The following is an 18,055-nucleotide window of genomic DNA, read 5'->3' on the forward strand; positions in this document are numbered from 1 at the left end:
GTTAGGGAGGTACACCTTTTGCATCTTACAGCGGAGGTACGATTGCTTACCTTCATAAAAGCCAATGGGCATGCTATTGAGGAGGGCACAAACGATGGCTCGAAGCCAAATCTAACCTTGCTAATGAGCAGTTAGAAGATATAAAAAAGGGTAGACTTCTCTCCAGGGAGACTTTTATTCAACCTGAAGCCTCCAATCAAGCTCAGTTTTTTAGGGCTTAAAAAATCAAGAAGAGCCGGGGCCACGTCTGCTCGCTCAATGATGAGAAAGGGACATCAGTTCATAACCAGGATGAAATGGCTGGTCTGATGTTGAGCTATCTTAGTCAAATCGTTGTCCACGGCCGGAGACCCAGTCCCAAGAAGTGGAAGAAGCCAGAGGGATCTTACTTCAGAGTGTCAAGAAGGAAATTTCCCGCTCAGAAGCTAATAGCTTGGAACGTGCATTCTCCGAAGACGAATGTTCACTAGCATTGCAAGCCCTTGGCAAGGAAAAGTCCCCTACTTGGGATGGGATGACGGTGGAATGCTATAGAGAATTTCGGGATGATCTCAAGGCCCCAATCACAAGATTGGCCAATAAAGCCATGGTCAAAGTGTCGTTGGAGATAAGTGTAAAGAGAGGGCTTATCAAACCCATCCCAAAACAGATCTGCTGTTCTGAACTGAAACATTGGCGCCCTATAACGATGATGTCGGTGGCCTACAAAATTATATCTAAAGCAGTAGCCCTCAGACTGGCCCCCTTACTAACCAAGATCATCTCTCCGCATCAACATGGGTTCATCAAAGGAAGGTCCATTTACGATAACATCTTGGCAACAATGGTGGGCATCGAATACGCAACTGTCACAAAGCAGGAGTGCATTCTGCTATAGTTGGACCTGGACAAGGCTTATGACAGAATAACATGGACATATATAGAAGCCGTCATGGAAGCTCTGGGCTTTGGGCCTCGCCTATGTCGGCTGGTACGTGTGATGGGGGCTGGAAGCCAGTCAGAGCTCCTATTCAACGATAGAATTGTGGGCTCTTTTGAGGTCAAAAGGTCTATTAAGCAGGGATGCCCTCTGGTCCTCTACTTTTCGCCATAGGATCACATCCTCTAATCACGACGCTCAAAGCTAGTGCGGAACGAGGGGAGTTGCAAGGCCTTGCCTTACCAGGAAATAGCCAACTTCTGGCAAAACTTTTTGTAGACGATTCGCTCCTCTTCTTGAAGGCGTGCCCCCAGGTCATCAGAAAAGCTCTAGAGATTGTACAAACATTCTCAGTAGCTTCAAGGTCCCAATGTAATATAGACAAGTCAAGGCTGATCTCCCTATCGGAAAATGACTCATTTTCAACCCTTCTATCTGGTCGGGGGAGATTGTCACAAAAGGGAATATCTTTAGACATCTGGGAGCCCCCTTGGGGGTGGACGTAACTCACAAGCAAAGATTTGAGTGGCTGCTTGAAAAAATCAAAACAAAAATGCGTAGGTGGGAGCATGCTCTTCTCCCATTCCCAAGTTGGATAAAAGTGATGAATGCCTTTACGATTCCTTATATTGCCTTCACTAGCCTGCTTCTCAAGATGGCCAAGTGTCACTGGAAAGAGTTCTTAAAACCAGTAAAAAGGTTTTTATGGAAAAGTAACACGAAATCATCCAGGCCATGGCAATGGGCCCGTTGGGAATCAGTTGCTCGATCGGGGAATCAAGGAGGCTTAGGAATTCTCAACCCTGTGGCCCATGTAGAATCTTGTTGCACCAAATTTGTTGTTTCCTTGGCTAAACAGGATCAAGTTTGGGCTGTCATGATCAAAGATATGATAGAAGCAACTAAACTTGGCTCGAAGGGTGGGAAGTAGAGAGTGGTGGAGGTTCATGACAAACTGTTAGCCCCGACGTGGTCTACCTTAAGACTGGGGGCATCTCAGGAGAATTGATTAAAAAATGCAATAGAGTAGCAGGAGTCTTAAAGTGGGGGGAAGAAGCCAGATACTTCAAGAACTCCATTTTGCATTGGTCCCCCTGGCTTTCCAAAGTTGTAGATCCACCACAAACTCCCTATTGGATTGAGACAGCCAGGAAGCTAAATAATAAGGGTCTGAAGCAACTTGGGAACTTCTGGGACAGTGGCAACAAGAGTTGGAAAACCATTGACCTTATGGTTACCCAGTACCAACTTAATAGCTTGGAGGTCTTGCTTGTCCACAAAGTGATGAAAGAGCTTGACAATCTAGTGATGCCAATCTGTGATTCAGAGTTGGAATGGAATGCCTAGAAATGGCCCGGAAGCAGTCTCTTGTGGAAACCCCATACTAAAAGCATTTATCAGACAATGATGCAAAAGAAGAATTGGTCTAGCCCCCTTAACAAGCTATGAAAAAAGCAATGGCAGGAGGAAAGGTGGGAGCATGTAATGGAGAACATATGGAAGCCAAAGGTTCTACCGCACATGAAGGTTTTCTTCTGGAAGGTTATTTGGGGTGCTCTACCGACGGGGGTGAAGATTCAAGAGAGAGGGATTGGGTCAAATCGATGCTTGGGGTGCAGGTTGGCTAGTGAAGATCTGGCCCACCTATTCATGGACTGCCCAACTATCAAAGGCCTTGCAGGAAAAATATGCAAGTGGGTCTAAAGAACATGGAAAATTAGTTTTTTCAAGACTGACCTATTCCTTGGAGGTAAGGATTCAGGTAGTTCTGCACTCCTCATCAGCACTCAGATCGTCAGATACTTCTTCTTAGATAATGTATGGCAGACAAGGAACCGTCGTGTGCTTGAAGGAGGTTTTGAGGTGGCAAGCTTCGCAGAAATTATAAAAGAAAGCAAAGTGCTAATATGGACACTCGGATGCAAGCAACACTCGGAGGATTGGTCTAGGACTGCTTGTGCCTTGTTGTCAGCAGATGGAATGCCTAAGATGGGGAAAAATCTTGGCCATCGGTAAATAAAAGATCTCAGAATGACAAGATTATGGACCTTGTGTATCAAGGATGAGGGGGTGGGTTGGTAGGGGTGGCTGCCCTGATAGCCGATGTAGTTATGGTCCTTGGATGTTGTCATGGCTTAACATGAGCATGACAAGACCTTGAAATTTTTTGGGCTGATCAATATAATTCACTCACAATTGTGAGTTTTGCTATAAAAAATATTTTTTTTTTCAAAATTCCCAAAACACCTCTAGATTAAATATTTTGAAAATACCCTCAAGATTTTCTCATAAATTTCCAAAATACCCTTCAAATTTTTCAAAATTCTCAAACCACCTCTAGTTGTGAGATTAAATATTTTTAAAAATAAAAAAATTATAGATGAATTGCCTCAATTTAAAAATATTTTATGCTATGGTTTATTGAAGCAATTGGTAAATACTTCTTCCTTTCACTCTTTGTTCTGCCGCCGCCCACTAGACGGCGGAAAAATCACTTTTTCTTCCACCCTCTATGTGAACAAATGGGTGACGAAAGTGTGCATTCCATAACTCTTCCACCCGGAAAGTCAGTTTTTGGAGCGTTTCTTTCGTCTCCTCGATGTGAACCCACCGTTAGCCATTTTGGTTAACTGGGAGGCCTCGCGATTTCATCACTTGTTAACCGAGAGAACACTTTTGGGTGAACGAAAAAAATTTAAATATTCTTTATAAGGGATGAGTATAGCACAACATTGCAATTTGCAACGTCTTTCTTGAATTGAGTCTCTCTCTCTATCTCTCTCGAGCAGCGCAAGAAGCAAACTGCATCAACCTGGTTCTTCTCTCTCTCTCTCTCTCTCTCTCTCTCTCTCTCTCTCTCTCTCACACACACACACACACACACACACACACACACACACTCGACTATCCCATCTCTGTCTCTTCTTTTACGTCTCTCTCTCTCTCTCTCTCTCTCTCTCTCTCTCTCTCTCGCTAACACATGCTGTCTCGCCTCTCTCGACGTGAGCATGCAAGCAGAGAGAAGAGGAAGTGCGCCAGCAACACTGAATGAAGAAGAAGGGGTTGATGGGCCCAGCTGCCCGAAGGGAGAGCTGCGAGCTGCCCGAAGGCTTCTTTCCATCAAGTCGCGCCTAAAGCATCACCATCACCATGCAGAGCTTAATACAGTCGATGCAGAACGCGCCATGCCTTGGATGGATAGCTTCTGCAGATATTCCCTTGGAGGCATGACGATGATGCAGGATGACGATGATCGCTTGCCCCCCAAACTGGTTTTCCAGGTCGTGGAGACTCTATACCGCGACCACCCTGGTGCCGTGTGGCGGGTACTCCCCTCTCTCTCTCTCTCTCTCTCTCTCTCTCTCTCTCTCACACACACACACACACAATGGAAAGCGCGCGCTCACACATCAGTGTTCGGGAAAAATCATTTTTTTCAAACATTCAAATTCTTTTCCTTGATTTTGTCAAGAAATTTCAAAAAATTAGGTTACTTTTCCAGTTTTAACGCTATTTTTCTCTATATTTGGGGCTGAATTTTTCCTTTTCCCCTTGCCTTCAACCGACACTTTTGAAATTGAAAACGGCACGATATTAAGCTGAGATACATTTTTCTCAAACACTATCACACATACAAATTGCACACACCCACACACACACAGAGAGAGAGAGAGAGCATAAAAAATGTTGAAACAATTAAGGCGGTTTAGCTATGATTGAAGAGAGTTCAAACTGTGTTGAGCACCACCGCTCCCCCGCCCCAAGGACCTCATGTTTTTTGCAGTAAAAAGAATTACATAGGAAGCCATGCTCAACATGAGCCATGACGTTAAACAGACTTGACTTAGACATCCATAACCAAAAGACCATACCCCATTACAATTCATCCAAACACAAGACATGGAATCCGATAGGTCTGGCACCCCAATGAAACCCCCCTCAAGATCTCCATGTAGCCTATCCATGTGGCAATGAACATCGTCTATTGCCGTGGCTTGCCTTTCCTAAAGCCTATTCATCATGAAAGGGTGAACTATTCCTATCATGTGATCATGTGCGCATTATCTTGTCCTATCATGTGATCATGTGCGCATTATCTTGGGAGACTGTTTTTGGTTCTACTGACATGGGTGGATAGTCACTTGTGGATATTCCAGCTTTCTTAGCTTTATCTATTATTAAGTATTGCTTTTGATGACTTTTGTGTGGGTTCAGTGTACTGTGCAAGAGGTGGCTGCATGTAGTGACACCCGCACATGCAGTTTTGGTTATGGCTTCCAAAAGCTACATGCATCGAGCACTTATGAATTGTTCGTCTTTCTCATATGTCCCTCATGGCTATATTGTCTTTGCATGAGGTTGGTTGTCCATTTTTTTCCTGCAATATATCGTCTTCCTATCTCTGAAGGTCACTATGTATAAATTGTGTATATCGTGTGCATTCAAAGAGTATTTATACAACTTTTTATTTGCGAATTTTTTGATAAATAAAATACACCTTTTTCTTGTTCAGTATGTAATTTTTGTTCCCAAGTCTATTTTACAGTACCCTTGTGCATGTGAAATGCAAAAAAAAGAAAAACCCTTCTATTGTACTCAATGCTGTTCAAAACCAAAACGTGGTTGCCTCTAGGTACTAGGGATAAATTTTGCAATAGCCTTGGTACTCAAAGACATCAACGACTTTGTTTTGAATCAACATTCTTGTTGATGTTTCATTACACCTGCTTAGAGTAATTCAAAATGCCTCTTAAGTTGTGTTCAATTGATTGTCCATACATTGTTGGCAAGAACAGCTCCAACACTCCCCCTTAAGGCATATCTGCATATAAGGGAGATGTATATCGATTAAGATAATTGCACAGTGGTGTTAAAACGTCGCAACATGCGCTTTATATGTTCAATGAGGCGCTTTCTGATTTTTGTACACTTTACCTTGCCTGATGATACTTATGAGGAGCTATTTGTAAAAAAATGGTGTTGTCTTCAAATTTGCAATCTTATGGTGCTGTTTTTTTTCTGTGCTATATGTGTGATGCCTAGGTTGAGTCTACAGTTAACAAGTGGCCATGTTCTCGGCATACTAAAATATTTTGGACTACACATACCTCTAATTTTCATGCATGGATAAGAACACAAGAAGTTTTGAATAAATTCTCACAATAATTCCCACATTGTGACTTACCTCAACATCACGAGTTTATGTGAGGGAGGCACCATATACCTAGATGGGAACGATTGGGGGCAAGGGACCGCCGGCCCGGTGGGGGGGCCGGTGGTCCCCTGTCCCAGTCGTACCTAGCTAGGTATGCGGTGCCTCTCGAGTAGAAGCTCATGATGTTATGCATTGTATGAAAAACATTGAAAATGTTTTCCTACATGAGAAAATTTCTAAATCTTCTTGTGGAAGATGGGAGTGTTTTTTCTTTGAGATAAATTAATGCAACAAGGCACAAAGACAGAGAGAGTGAAGATCCTTGCTGTAAAAGCAAGAATTAAACAGACCTTGCTCACAAACAGAGAGCCCAAACAAAGGTCAAATCCTAAAATAGATAGAAATATATTAACACTCTAAAGACAAAGCTAACCAAAGAAGAAAGTTTCTTGTTTCATGTTATCATGAGCATGTTTCTATAAATGGTAATTTGTGGGATTCCCACATATTCTAGCTTTCACATAGAGAAGGGCCAGGTGTAGTCACTAGTGAAACATAGAGAAGGACCAAGTGTAGTGAAATACTCTAAAATTTTAATTTTGGACTGCATAGGGCCGTAGTAAAGGGTTGCATTTTGGGTGCGATTATGGATCATTGGATAAAGTTTGTTAATTAGTGCCGCATGGCAACAAACTTTCTTTTTTACTATTTAGTGTTGCTTTTGTGAGAGGGTGTTAACATTTTTATACCCCTCTCTATAAAAAGGGGCATTGAATACTCTGTCACACGCAAACTTTCTTATTCCTTTTCACCTTTCATTTTCTTTAGTTTGCTACAATTCTTCCAAGTGTTTTTCAGTCATTATATTTTAAGCTTTTTAAATATATTGTAGTTCATTGTTACGCCTTGCTGTCAGCAAATGGAATGCCTAGGATGGGGGCAAATCTTGGCCATCGGTAAATAAAAGATCTCAGAATGGCAAGAGTATGGACCTTGTATACCTAAGATGAGGAGGTGGGTTGGTAGGGGTGGCTGCCCTGATAGCTGATGTAATTATGATCCTTGAATGACATCATGGTTAAACATGAGCATGACAAGACCTTGTAATTTTTTGGGCTGCTCAATATAATTCACTCACAATTGTGAGTTTTGCTTTAAAAAACAAAAACATAATATTTTATTACGATAACAAATGTTTTAAAATATTAGTGTTGCTTTCTTGTTTTTTCACTCAAAGTAACAACTTATTATTAAATTCCTCTCAATAGTCCTATTGGAATTAGGGTTGCAGAGACACACACAGCTTGGAGAAGACGAAGGAAGCTCAAGTCACACAATAGAGAGTGTATTACTTAGTGTGCAATGGAAAGATAGATAGCCCTAGAGTGATGGGCGTATATACAATGCTCGGGAGAAAAAACCTCCTAAAGAGGGAAAAAATGCCCCGGCGGTCCTAGTGTGTTCACACACATCACTACCACATGTATATGGTAACAAATCCCCCTTGGAGTGATACGGTGAACGAGAGTTGGCACATGAGTAAAGGGAAGTGCCATGCCCTGAGGACATGATCAGTCCACAAAGGGGAGTAAGCCCAAAGCTTTGTGGAAAGCTTCAAGCTTCTCACGAGACAATGCCTTTGTGAAAAGATCTGCAAGGTTGTCCTGTGTTGGCACATAAGCCAAGCTGATCTCTCCTGCTAAGAGCCTCTCCCTGACATAATGGTAATGCACCTCAATGTGCTTTGTGCGAGCATGAAAAACTGGGTTCCTCGCAACTGCCAATGCGCTTTGACTGTCAATGTAGATAGTGTTGGCAGTGTCCTGTCCAACACCCAAATCAGCCATAAGGCGTCTGAGCCATACACACTCAACCGTAGCTGTGAACACTGCCCTGTACTCAGCCTCACAACTCGAAGTGGCCATAGTAGGTTGCTTCTTGCTCAACCATGATATACATGAACTGCCAAGCATGAAACAAAAACCACTTGTGGACACTCGCGTGTCAAAACAACCAGCCCAATCTGAGTCCGAAAAAGCATGTAAGTCTGGCGGCAATGATCCCCCCTTGGGATAAAACAAGCCAAGATGTAAAGTGCCACTAAGGTAGCGGAAAATCCTCTTGACAGCCTGCCAATGCTTAGACCCTGGGTTGCATAAATCTGCTGACCTATGAGATTGCAAATTGAATATCCGGCCTCGTGTTGCATACATAAATGAGGCAGCCAACAATAGTTTGGTAAAGAGTGACATTAGCAGGATCGCCAGCTTCAAACCTATTTCCATGGGAGTGACAATAGGTTTGCAATGCTCAAGTCCAAACTTACATAGCAATGTCTCTATGTAACTTTTCTGACACAAGGCAATACCACCATCACACTGCTTAAACTGTATACCCAAGTAATGATGCAACAGCCCCAAATCTTTCATTTTGAAAGTAGCATTCAAACCAGCCTTAAATTCAGCAATATATCTCTCGTTTGGTCCAATGATCTGGAAATCATCAACATAAAGAACCACAATGAGAAGTACATCACCCTCACGCTTTACATACAATGTGCTTTCTGTTGGACTGTTACAAAAGCCTCGTTTAACCAAATGAGTGTCAGCTTTCTCATACCAAGCATGAGGAGATTGCTTCAACCCATACAAAGCCTTGTTACATTTGCACACTTTGTCCTCTTTTCCTTTTATGACAAAACCGCGAGGCTGTGTTACATAAACTTCCTCAAATATGTCACCATTCAAGAAAGCAGTAACAATGTATGATTGATGTACATCCCAACCAAAAAGAGCTGCCAATGCACATAGAAAACGCACGTTAGTCATACGACAAGTGGGAGTAAACGTCTCTTCATAATCTATGCCTTTTTGCTATGCATAACCCTTTGCAACAAGTCGAGCCTTATGGCGATCAATCTCACCATCCGGCTTGCGTTTCAACTTGTAAACCCACTTTGTACCAATGGCCTTTTTGCCAAGAGGCAAATCACATAAAGTCCATGTGTCATTTTCTATGAGTGCATCATATTCTGATTGCATGGCAGCCATCCAATTTTCTGAATTCTGTGCTTCATCAAAAGACAGAGGCTCCTCAACATCATGTAAGCTAGACACAACCAAAGCATAACAATCTGATGCATAAGATGCATGGCGAGAGCGTGAACGAGTACGACTAGACAAAGGTGCATCCAATTTACTGTCACGCAAAGTGTGCACCAGCCATTTTGGCATACCTCTAGCCTGCTCATTTTCAGCCCTTTCGTCATCAAGTACATCATGTACATCTGCATCAGTAATAGGCTAATCTAGAACATTTTCAGAAACCCCCATAGGCTATACATTTACCTCATTGGAACTTACATTCGTATTTCCACCACTGAAAAGAGGCAACAAAGTGTCATAAATGGCCTGTGAGCTTACATTACCGTCTCTAGTACATGACAGCAAGGGCTGAACAGAATCTTCCACAAACACTACATTTCGAGAAACCAGAATATGTTTTGTTTGCGGATGATACAACCTGTAACCTTTGCTTTCAGCACTATAACCAACAAAAATACATTTGACAGCCTTATCATCCAATTGTCTACGTTGCACTTGTGGCACCAAAGCATATGCCAAACAACCAAAAACACGCATGCGCTCAATAGAAGGCTTTCGATCATGCCATGCTTCATATGGAGTAATAGACTACAAAGCTTTCGTAGGACACCTGTTTAGTACATAAGTGGCACACATGATGGCCTCAAGCCAAAAAGAATGCGGCAAAGCTTGACTTTTGACCATACATCGTGCCATTTCCGTTAGTGACCTGTTTTTCCTCTCAGCAACACCATTTTGCTGAGGTGTATAAGGCACTGTACATTGGTGTTTTATCCCATGACTCACCAGAAATGCATTAAATTCATGAGACATATACTCCCCACCTCGATCGGAATGGAGGGTGTCCATAGTACATTTCAAGACATTTTCAGCCATAGCCAGAAATTGTTTGAAGCGCATAAAAACTTCGAACTTCGCTTTAAGCGGAAATACCCATGCATGCTTGGAGTAATCATCAATGAAATTCACGAAGTACAGGTAACTTCCCAAGGATAGAGTTTGCATGGGCCCAGAAACATCACTATGCACAAGCTGCAACCTACATGTGGCCCGAACTGAACCATCCTTTGGAAACTTAGAACGCTGCATCTTACCCAAAATACAGCCTTCACAAACATGTTTGACATGTGCTTCAAGAGGTGGCAAAGAAGCAACCATATCAGATTTCTGTAAACGCAGCAAACTGCCAAAATTCAGACGACCAAAACGTGCATGCCAAAGTTTTGTATCTGAAATAGCCCTTGAATCTGCAACAGCATTTGCAAAGTTTTTTCCACACTTGTCATACAAAGTGAGCTTATACAGCCCACGGCACAAAAGGCCAGATGCAACAATTTCATCACCAAAACTGAGATCATGAACTGTACATCTGTCATCCACAAATTTGACTACAAGTCCAAGTCTAGCAAGTGTGGATACAGACAAGAGATTCTTCTTGATCCCAGGTACATAAAGTGCATCAACAAGTGTGAAGGAGCTGCCATTAGCAGCAGTGAGCACAATCTTTCCAACTCCCTGAACTGGATAAGAGGCGTTGTTGGCACAAGTGACTGAATTTCCATGAGGGACAGACTCGAGAGAGGTAAACAATTCACGATGTGAGGTAATGTGCTTTGTAGCACCACCGTCGAAATACCACACATGTGAATTTGCAGCAACTGACAAGCATGCAGGGACAGACTCGAGAGAGGTAAACAATTCACGATGTGAGGTAATGTGCTTTGTAGCACCACCGTCGAAATACCACACATGTGAATTTGCAGCAACTCGCAAGCATGCATCATGTAGAGGAGGATTGTAAGTGCACTCTGTGCTAAAAGCCCATTCTGCATCAACATCAGCATTACAGTCTCCTTTCACAGAAGACTCAACAATGGCTGTATTTGTAGTGGAACCAGCATTTGCAGTGGAACCACCCTCTTTCTTCTTAGCCTCTTTGGCCTTCAACTTAGGACACGACTTGATCAAGTGATCATTAGCTTTACAATAATGGCAACACATCTTCTTTTTGCCCTTGTCACCAGAATTGCTAGACGAAGTGCTGCCAGCAGAAGCATTAGGAACAGTATTTTTGCCGCTCGCAGCAGAACCATAAGAAGTGGCTGCATTGTTGTTACCACCCTTTCTTTTAGAAGCAATAAAAGCCTGTTCAACTGCACGCTGCCTAGTCCTGTTTTTTTTGGAAAGTGACTCTTGCAACAGCAATGTGCATAATGCATCAAACTTGACAAATTCAGGATTTCCTTTGGTCATCAGTCTCCAAGTACTAACAAATGTCTGGTAAGAATCTGGTAAGGCATCAAGAACAGTCTGCACAAGGGAATTGTCTGAAATGACTTCACTTGCAGAAATAAGTTGCTCATTGATATCCTTGACACTAGCAAGGAAAGTGTCCATATCATCTTCCTCATGCATAATCTTCGACTCCAGTTCTTTACGCAGCAAAGCAATTTTAGCCTCATTGCGACTTGCATAAAGACCAGCCAAAATATCCCAAGCCTGTTTTGCAGATTTTGCTGAACGGATGTGAGGAACAATGGTGCGCTTCACAGATAACGAAATCAATGCATGAGCCTGCGCATCCTTAACATCCCAACGAGCTTGTTCTGTCGTAGGCAAAACAACTCTAACAACAGCAATCCTTGCAGCAAGACCTGCAACATCCTCAACATCCTCAGAACCAGGACGTAAATCAATGCCCTGCACAATGTTCCAGACGCCCTTTGACACAAGAACATGTTTCATCATATAAGCCCACATAAGGTAGTTGTACCCATCCAACCTGTCCTTAGCAGCAAACATCTTGAACACATCTGTGTTGTTGTTGTCAGCCATGGTAAATGTTGCACCCGATGTGAAAACTGCCCGAAAATAGGAGAAACGCAGCGGGAACAACCTGTGCTATATAGCACAAACCGTAGAAGACTATAAGGCAACTGTTATGCAGAAAACAGCACTCACAGAAATTTTGCACAAAATGTCGAAATAGCCTTTGCAGTACTGCCTATAGTGGAAACGGAGGCCGAAATGAGCCCAAATCAAAATTCTGAGTAGACCGAGCTCTTTGAGCCTTCCCAAAATTTTTGTCGACCTGCGAACGCTCGCCAAAGCTCACTGAAATCGGAGAAAGTGAACAGGCGTGTACTAGAGCAGCTGGCGACTAAGCCCGAGAGGACGCAACCTGTTCTGATACCAATTGTTGGAATTAGGGTTGCAAAGACACACACAGCTTGGAGAAGACAAAGGAAGCTCAAGGCACACAATAGAGAGTGTATTACTTAGTGTGCAATGGAAAGATAGATAGCCCTAGAGTGATGGGCGTATATACAATGCTCGGGGGAAAAAACCTCCTAAAGAGGGAAAAAATGCCCCGACGGTTGTAGTGTGTTCACACACATCACTACCATATATATATGGTAACAAGTCCTATGGAGGCCATAGTGACTTTCACCTTATTTGACTCTTCTTTTTTGGCTTTCTAAAAGAAACCCTTAGTGTTGTGTTGGGTTTGGGAGACTTTCATTGTTTTTAGTGCATGATGGAAACTTACCTTTCATTTCACATCGGGACATGTCTTTACTTTTCTTGCATTCTATTGTTTTAGAATGTTATAGTAAAGCTTCACTTTGCATAATTTTAGTAAATTTTACACACACACATATATGTTTTTTTTTGCATTCTATTGTTTTAGAATGCTTAAGTGAAGCTTCACCTTGCATAATTCTAATAAATTCTATACACACACACAATATATTAATTAGTTCTTTTTATTTCACCTTTCATTTCACAAATTTACATGGATTTACATTTCTTGCATTTTATAGCTTGATTCCAGTCAGTGTTAACGTTCGAGAAAGTCTCTTTTATTAAGCGGCTTCTGATCAAGTTTTGTTCTCATCACAAAGAAGAAAACCGAAAATACTATTTTTGGACAACTTTCTCACATATTTCATCAATTTTTCTTCCGTTTACCATGGTTTACAGTTAGCTAGTCTCGATTTTCAATCGGCTCAAGACTAAGCTGAGGCAATCCTTTTCCAAACACTGATACCAGTTTAATTCAACCTAACAATTTTATCACTTTCTTATTGTTTTTGAAAGCCGTCGTGACCCTTTCACTTGTTCTTTTGGGTAATGCTCAATTTTATAGAGAGCTAATGTATTAAGAAAGAAAAAACCCAAAAAGAATCACATCACTAGTCCATGCAGACACACTGCCATGGAGCTCTACAATCATCAGAGTCCCCAGGCTTTTACACTTGGAGCTCCAAATTTCAACATTAGCATAACCATAGAGACTACTACCGATACATTGTCTAACAAGAAGAGACACCCACAAACATACCAGAGAAACTATGTGGACCTTGAGTCAGATGCCACCATTGGATGGGGCTAACACCTTGCCATCCAACATCCACCACACCATATGCCAAGCTAACGTAAGTAGAGATGATCTACTGGTAGCACCAAATAGTCTGAACTGAAAGCGATAACATCACCAAAAGCAGTCCAAAGAAGGGAGTGTTTGGAGAGCCAAGCACCAATATGAGATCGACTCGCCAAAGCCACCATTACGAAGCATGGCTTGCCACACACAACCCACATGCAGGAGAGCACCAAAGCTCTGGACTTCAACTTCCTCACGAACACGAGGTGGGAGGAAGCCCACTCCCACTCACCTTGTTTGACTTATTTTAATGATATAGATTAATTGTTGCATGGGTAGTAGTGAAGTAGGACTATCCATCTTGGCATCCTATGCTGGTGTCAATAAATTTGAAATATCATTTTTAATTCAGGCATTGTATTTGCCCTAGTTAGGCAAGTAAACAAAAGCAAGAAGCTTGCAATGCTTATTCCCAAAGAGGCATAAAGGTCCTTAGAAGCCATACAACGAGTAGGACCTGCCAATTTTTGAAAGCGATTGTTTTAAATAGAATCTAGGCAGATCCTTTTTATGCCTTGGAGGAGAAAAAAGTGAGGTGAGGCCACATGGAGGCAAGAGAGAGAGAGAAAGGGGGAGAGAGAGAGAGACCTGTCATGTGTAGCCCAATGGCCGAGCGACAAAGAGGGATTTTTTCCTGCAGTCATGAGGCGTGCGAGGCGAGACGTCTCTCTCTCTCTCTCTCTCTCTCTCTCTCTCTCTCTCGTCTGCAGGGAGGGGCCCGAGCGTTGGACGTGATGGTCATAAGGAAAGGTGAGATTTTCCAGGCGCAGCTGCAATCGGGAGCGGGGGATGAGGCGATGCTGGGAGGGCGCCATGCTATACAACAAGGTGGAAATAACAAGGTCGTCCAGTGCGTGCTGATGCACAGGAGAACAACCCACAGGGGGAGGACTTTACGGGGTGGAGGAGTGCACAATTTGGGGGTAGGTGGGTGCGAAGAGCAAGGTGGATGATGGCAAGCCAGGGCACGGTGTGCTTCTCTCTCTCTCTCTCTCTCTCACTCAGTGTGTCCACATGAGTATGTATACAGTCTTGGTCTCTGATCTGTCTGTCGTCAATGGAGAGTGTAACAAGTTTTTCTTGCAGGGCATAATTAATGGGTAAGCGGAGGTGGGTGCGGGGAAATCTTTTGTTTCACTACGTGTGCTATAGTTGCCATGCGCAGGGCGGAGATGCAAAAACAATAGGAGGAGGGGAATCCATGCCTTTGAGGGGAAGGGCATGCTGCCTGGTGGATAGAGGTGCGCGGAAAGGACCAAATGGTGAGAAACGGGATAGTGGGCGGACAAACACAGAGACATGGCAATGCGCGAAGGCATGTGCAAGCATAAGGGCACGAGAGAGGAGACATCCTAGGTCCAGATTGGGTTGTTGCAGAGGTAGGGGAGTAGAAACGGCCGACAACGGCGACGGGATGGGCCGCGCCTGCACAACAATGATGCGCACAGGGAGTTGGGACTGAAGTGGCGCACGCGACGGATGCTTTTGCTTTGAATTGAAAATATTAGTTCGGAATCTTTGATACAAATTAATCGGTTTCTTAAAAGTAGACCCAATAGTACAAGGCTGCTTCTTAGGTAAAATTTTCCCAATGAGGCATAAAAGTCTACAGAGGCCATATATTGATATATAGTCCTTTTCCTTACGTCTATTATTGAACTATTTCATAATCTGTTTGAGAACTTAGAGGCAAAATTCAAAATAGGAAAGATATATTGATAATAATTTAAGTAAAGCATAAACCTTTCACATTGTGGATAGCTAGAACATTCACATGACCTTACAATAAAGCAAAAGCAGGGTTGAATAGTCTCGAGTTTAATAGTCTCTGGCTCACCGTAGAAAGGTCTTGAGAAATTGTATACCAAACACTATAATAAAGGGTTTTTAAGACATTTAAAGACATTAATTCTATCGAATAAATTGATACTTAAGTAATCTTCTTTTTATTATCTGTGACCTCTCACCATAAAGGGAGAACATCTGATCAAGGTTAAGAGATTCAAAAGTATCAAGAACAAATATATGGTCTCAACATCATCTCTAGACATAAATTGAATGAAGATATATTTATTAGGACAAGTGTTTTTTTTGTGTGGCAAAACTCACAATTGTGAGTGGATAGTATTAAGAACATCAGAACTATACACCAACCTTGAGCTCAGACCGAGCCTTGAGGATCAAAGGATTACAAGATTTCTGCTTCACAGAGAAACCACAACTACTCCTAGGCTTTACTTATTACAAGATGTCATCATGACATGTATTGTTCTGGACCACTCCTCTGATGCTTGTTTGCCTCCGATAATGTGGATCAGCATTCTGCTCTCTTGTATAATTTCACAAAAGCTTGCCACAGGCAAATCCCCCTCAAACACGTGACGGTGCCTTGCTTGCCAAATATGGGGAAAGAAGTACTACTTGATTATTTGAGTGTGGACAAGAATAGCAGGACTTCCCAACCTGTTACTACCAAAGAACAGATCAGTCTTGAAGAACTTAATTTGCCATGTCCTTTGAATCCACTTGCTGTTGGAATTAGGGTTACAGAGAAACGCACACAGCTTGGAGAAGACGAAGGAAGCTCAAGGCACACAATAGAGAGTGTGTTACTTAGTGTGCAATGGAAAGATAGATAGCCCTAGAGTGATGGGCGTATATACAATGCACGGGGGAAAAAACCTCCTAAAGAGGGAAAAAATGCCCCGGCGGTCCTAGTCTGTTCACACACATCACTACCACATGTATATGGTAACAAATCCCCCTTGGAGTGATACGGTGAACGAGAGTTGGCACATGAGTAAAGGGAAGTGCCATGCCCTGAGGACAAGATCAGTCTACAAAGGGGAGTAAGCCCAAAGCTTTGCGGAAAGCTTCAAGCTTCTCACGAGACAATGCCTTTGTGAAAAGATTTGCAAGGTTGTCCTGTGTTGGCACATAAGCCAAGCTGATCTCTCCTGCTGAGAGCCTCTCCCTGACATAGTGGTAATGCACCTCAATGTGCTTTGTGCGAGCATGAAAAACTGGGTTCCTCGCAACTGCCAATGCGCTCTAACTGTTAGTGTAGATAGTGTTGGCAGTGTCCTATCCAACACCCAAATCAGCCATAAGGCGTCTGAGCCATACACACTCAACCGTAGCTGTGAACACTACCCTGTACTCAGCCTCACAACTCGAAGTGGCCATAGTAGGTTGCTTCTTGCTCAACCATGATATACATGAACTGCCAAGCATGAAACAAAAAACACTTGTGGACACTCGCGTGTCAAAACAACCAGCCCAATCTAAGTCCGAAAAAGCATGTAAGTCTGGCGGCAATGATCCCCCCTTGGGATAAAACAAGACAAGATGTAAAGTGCCACTAAGGTAGCGGAAAATCCTCTTGACAGCCTGCCAATGCTTAGACCCTGGGCTATGCATAAATCTGCTGACCTGTGAGACTGCAAACTAAATATCCGGCCTCGTGTTGCATACATAAATGAGGCAGCCAACAGCAGTTTGGTAAAGAGTGACATCAGTAGGATCACCAGCATCATGTAGACTCAACTTCAAACCTGTTTCCATGGAAGTGGCAATAGGTTTGCAATTCTCAAGTCCAAACTTACATAGCAATGTCTTTATGTAACTTTTCTGACACAAGGCAATACCACCATCACAGGTGCTTCAAGAGGTGGCAAAGAAGCAACCATATCAGATTTCTGCAAACGCAGCAAACTGGCGGTGAAGGAAGTGACGGTTTCAGTGGCGTCTTGTTCATTGCTGACGTAGATTTGGAGCCAAAGATGGTTCTAAACCACCCCTCCGGAAGAGTCCTTGGTGCTAGAATCAGATGGGATGATCAACCTATCACCATAGTAAATGTTTATGACCCTTTCAACGCAAAGGATAGAGCTAAACTGTGGATGCAGCTCAGGGATACTCCGATCGAAGGGGAGTGGTTGATGGTTGGAGATTTCAATATGGTCGAGAAATCAAGGACACAACAGGCTCTGCCAGCATACTGGCTGGCTCTGAAAAGTTTGAATGGCTGAGCTTATGTGAGAAGTGGGCTATGATTGACTTGTGGGAAGTGGGCCCATGGAACGGCATGCCTAAATTCACCTACACAAGTTTTCAGTATGCTTGCACTGCCTCCAGGCTGGACAGATGCTACTGCTCTCATCAAGCTAACTGGATCTCATCAACGTTAGAGATGAAGGTAATCTCAACAAAAAGCCTCTCCGATCACATGCCATTACACTTACAACTCAAGAAAGATAAAGAGGGGGGGCGGGGGGGGGGCAATCCCCAAGTTGGGAGAAAAAGCTTCTAGTTACAGGGACACACCTGTTCAAAGACCCTCTCTTCAAAAGCATCACCAAGAAAGCGTTGGGAAAGCTCAAGAAAGATGTGGGGATGAATAAACCTAGTGCTTGGAATATATTTGTTCG

General features: G+C 42.9%; 1 protein-coding gene across 1 annotated transcript in view; it reads left to right on the plus strand.

Annotated features, from left to right (window-relative positions):
• Positions 1-3,824: 3,824 nt before the first annotated feature.
• The window catches only part of LOC147429999 (uncharacterized), a 71,195-nt gene continuing 56,964 nt past the window's right edge, over positions 3,825-18,055 (plus strand). The window contains exon 1 of the mRNA XM_086496276.1: positions 3,825-4,245. Within this exon, the coding sequence (XP_086352402.1) occupies positions 3,928-4,245 (318 nt within the window). The 5' untranslated portion in view covers positions 3,825-3,927. The remainder of the gene's footprint in view (positions 4,246-18,055) is intronic.

Source organism: Adiantum capillus-veneris, chromosome 22 (assembly GCF_014529385.1).
Source record: "Adiantum capillus-veneris isolate H3 chromosome 22, ASM1452938v2, whole genome shotgun sequence".
NCBI lineage: Eukaryota > Viridiplantae > Streptophyta > Polypodiopsida > Polypodiales > Pteridaceae > Adiantum > Adiantum capillus-veneris.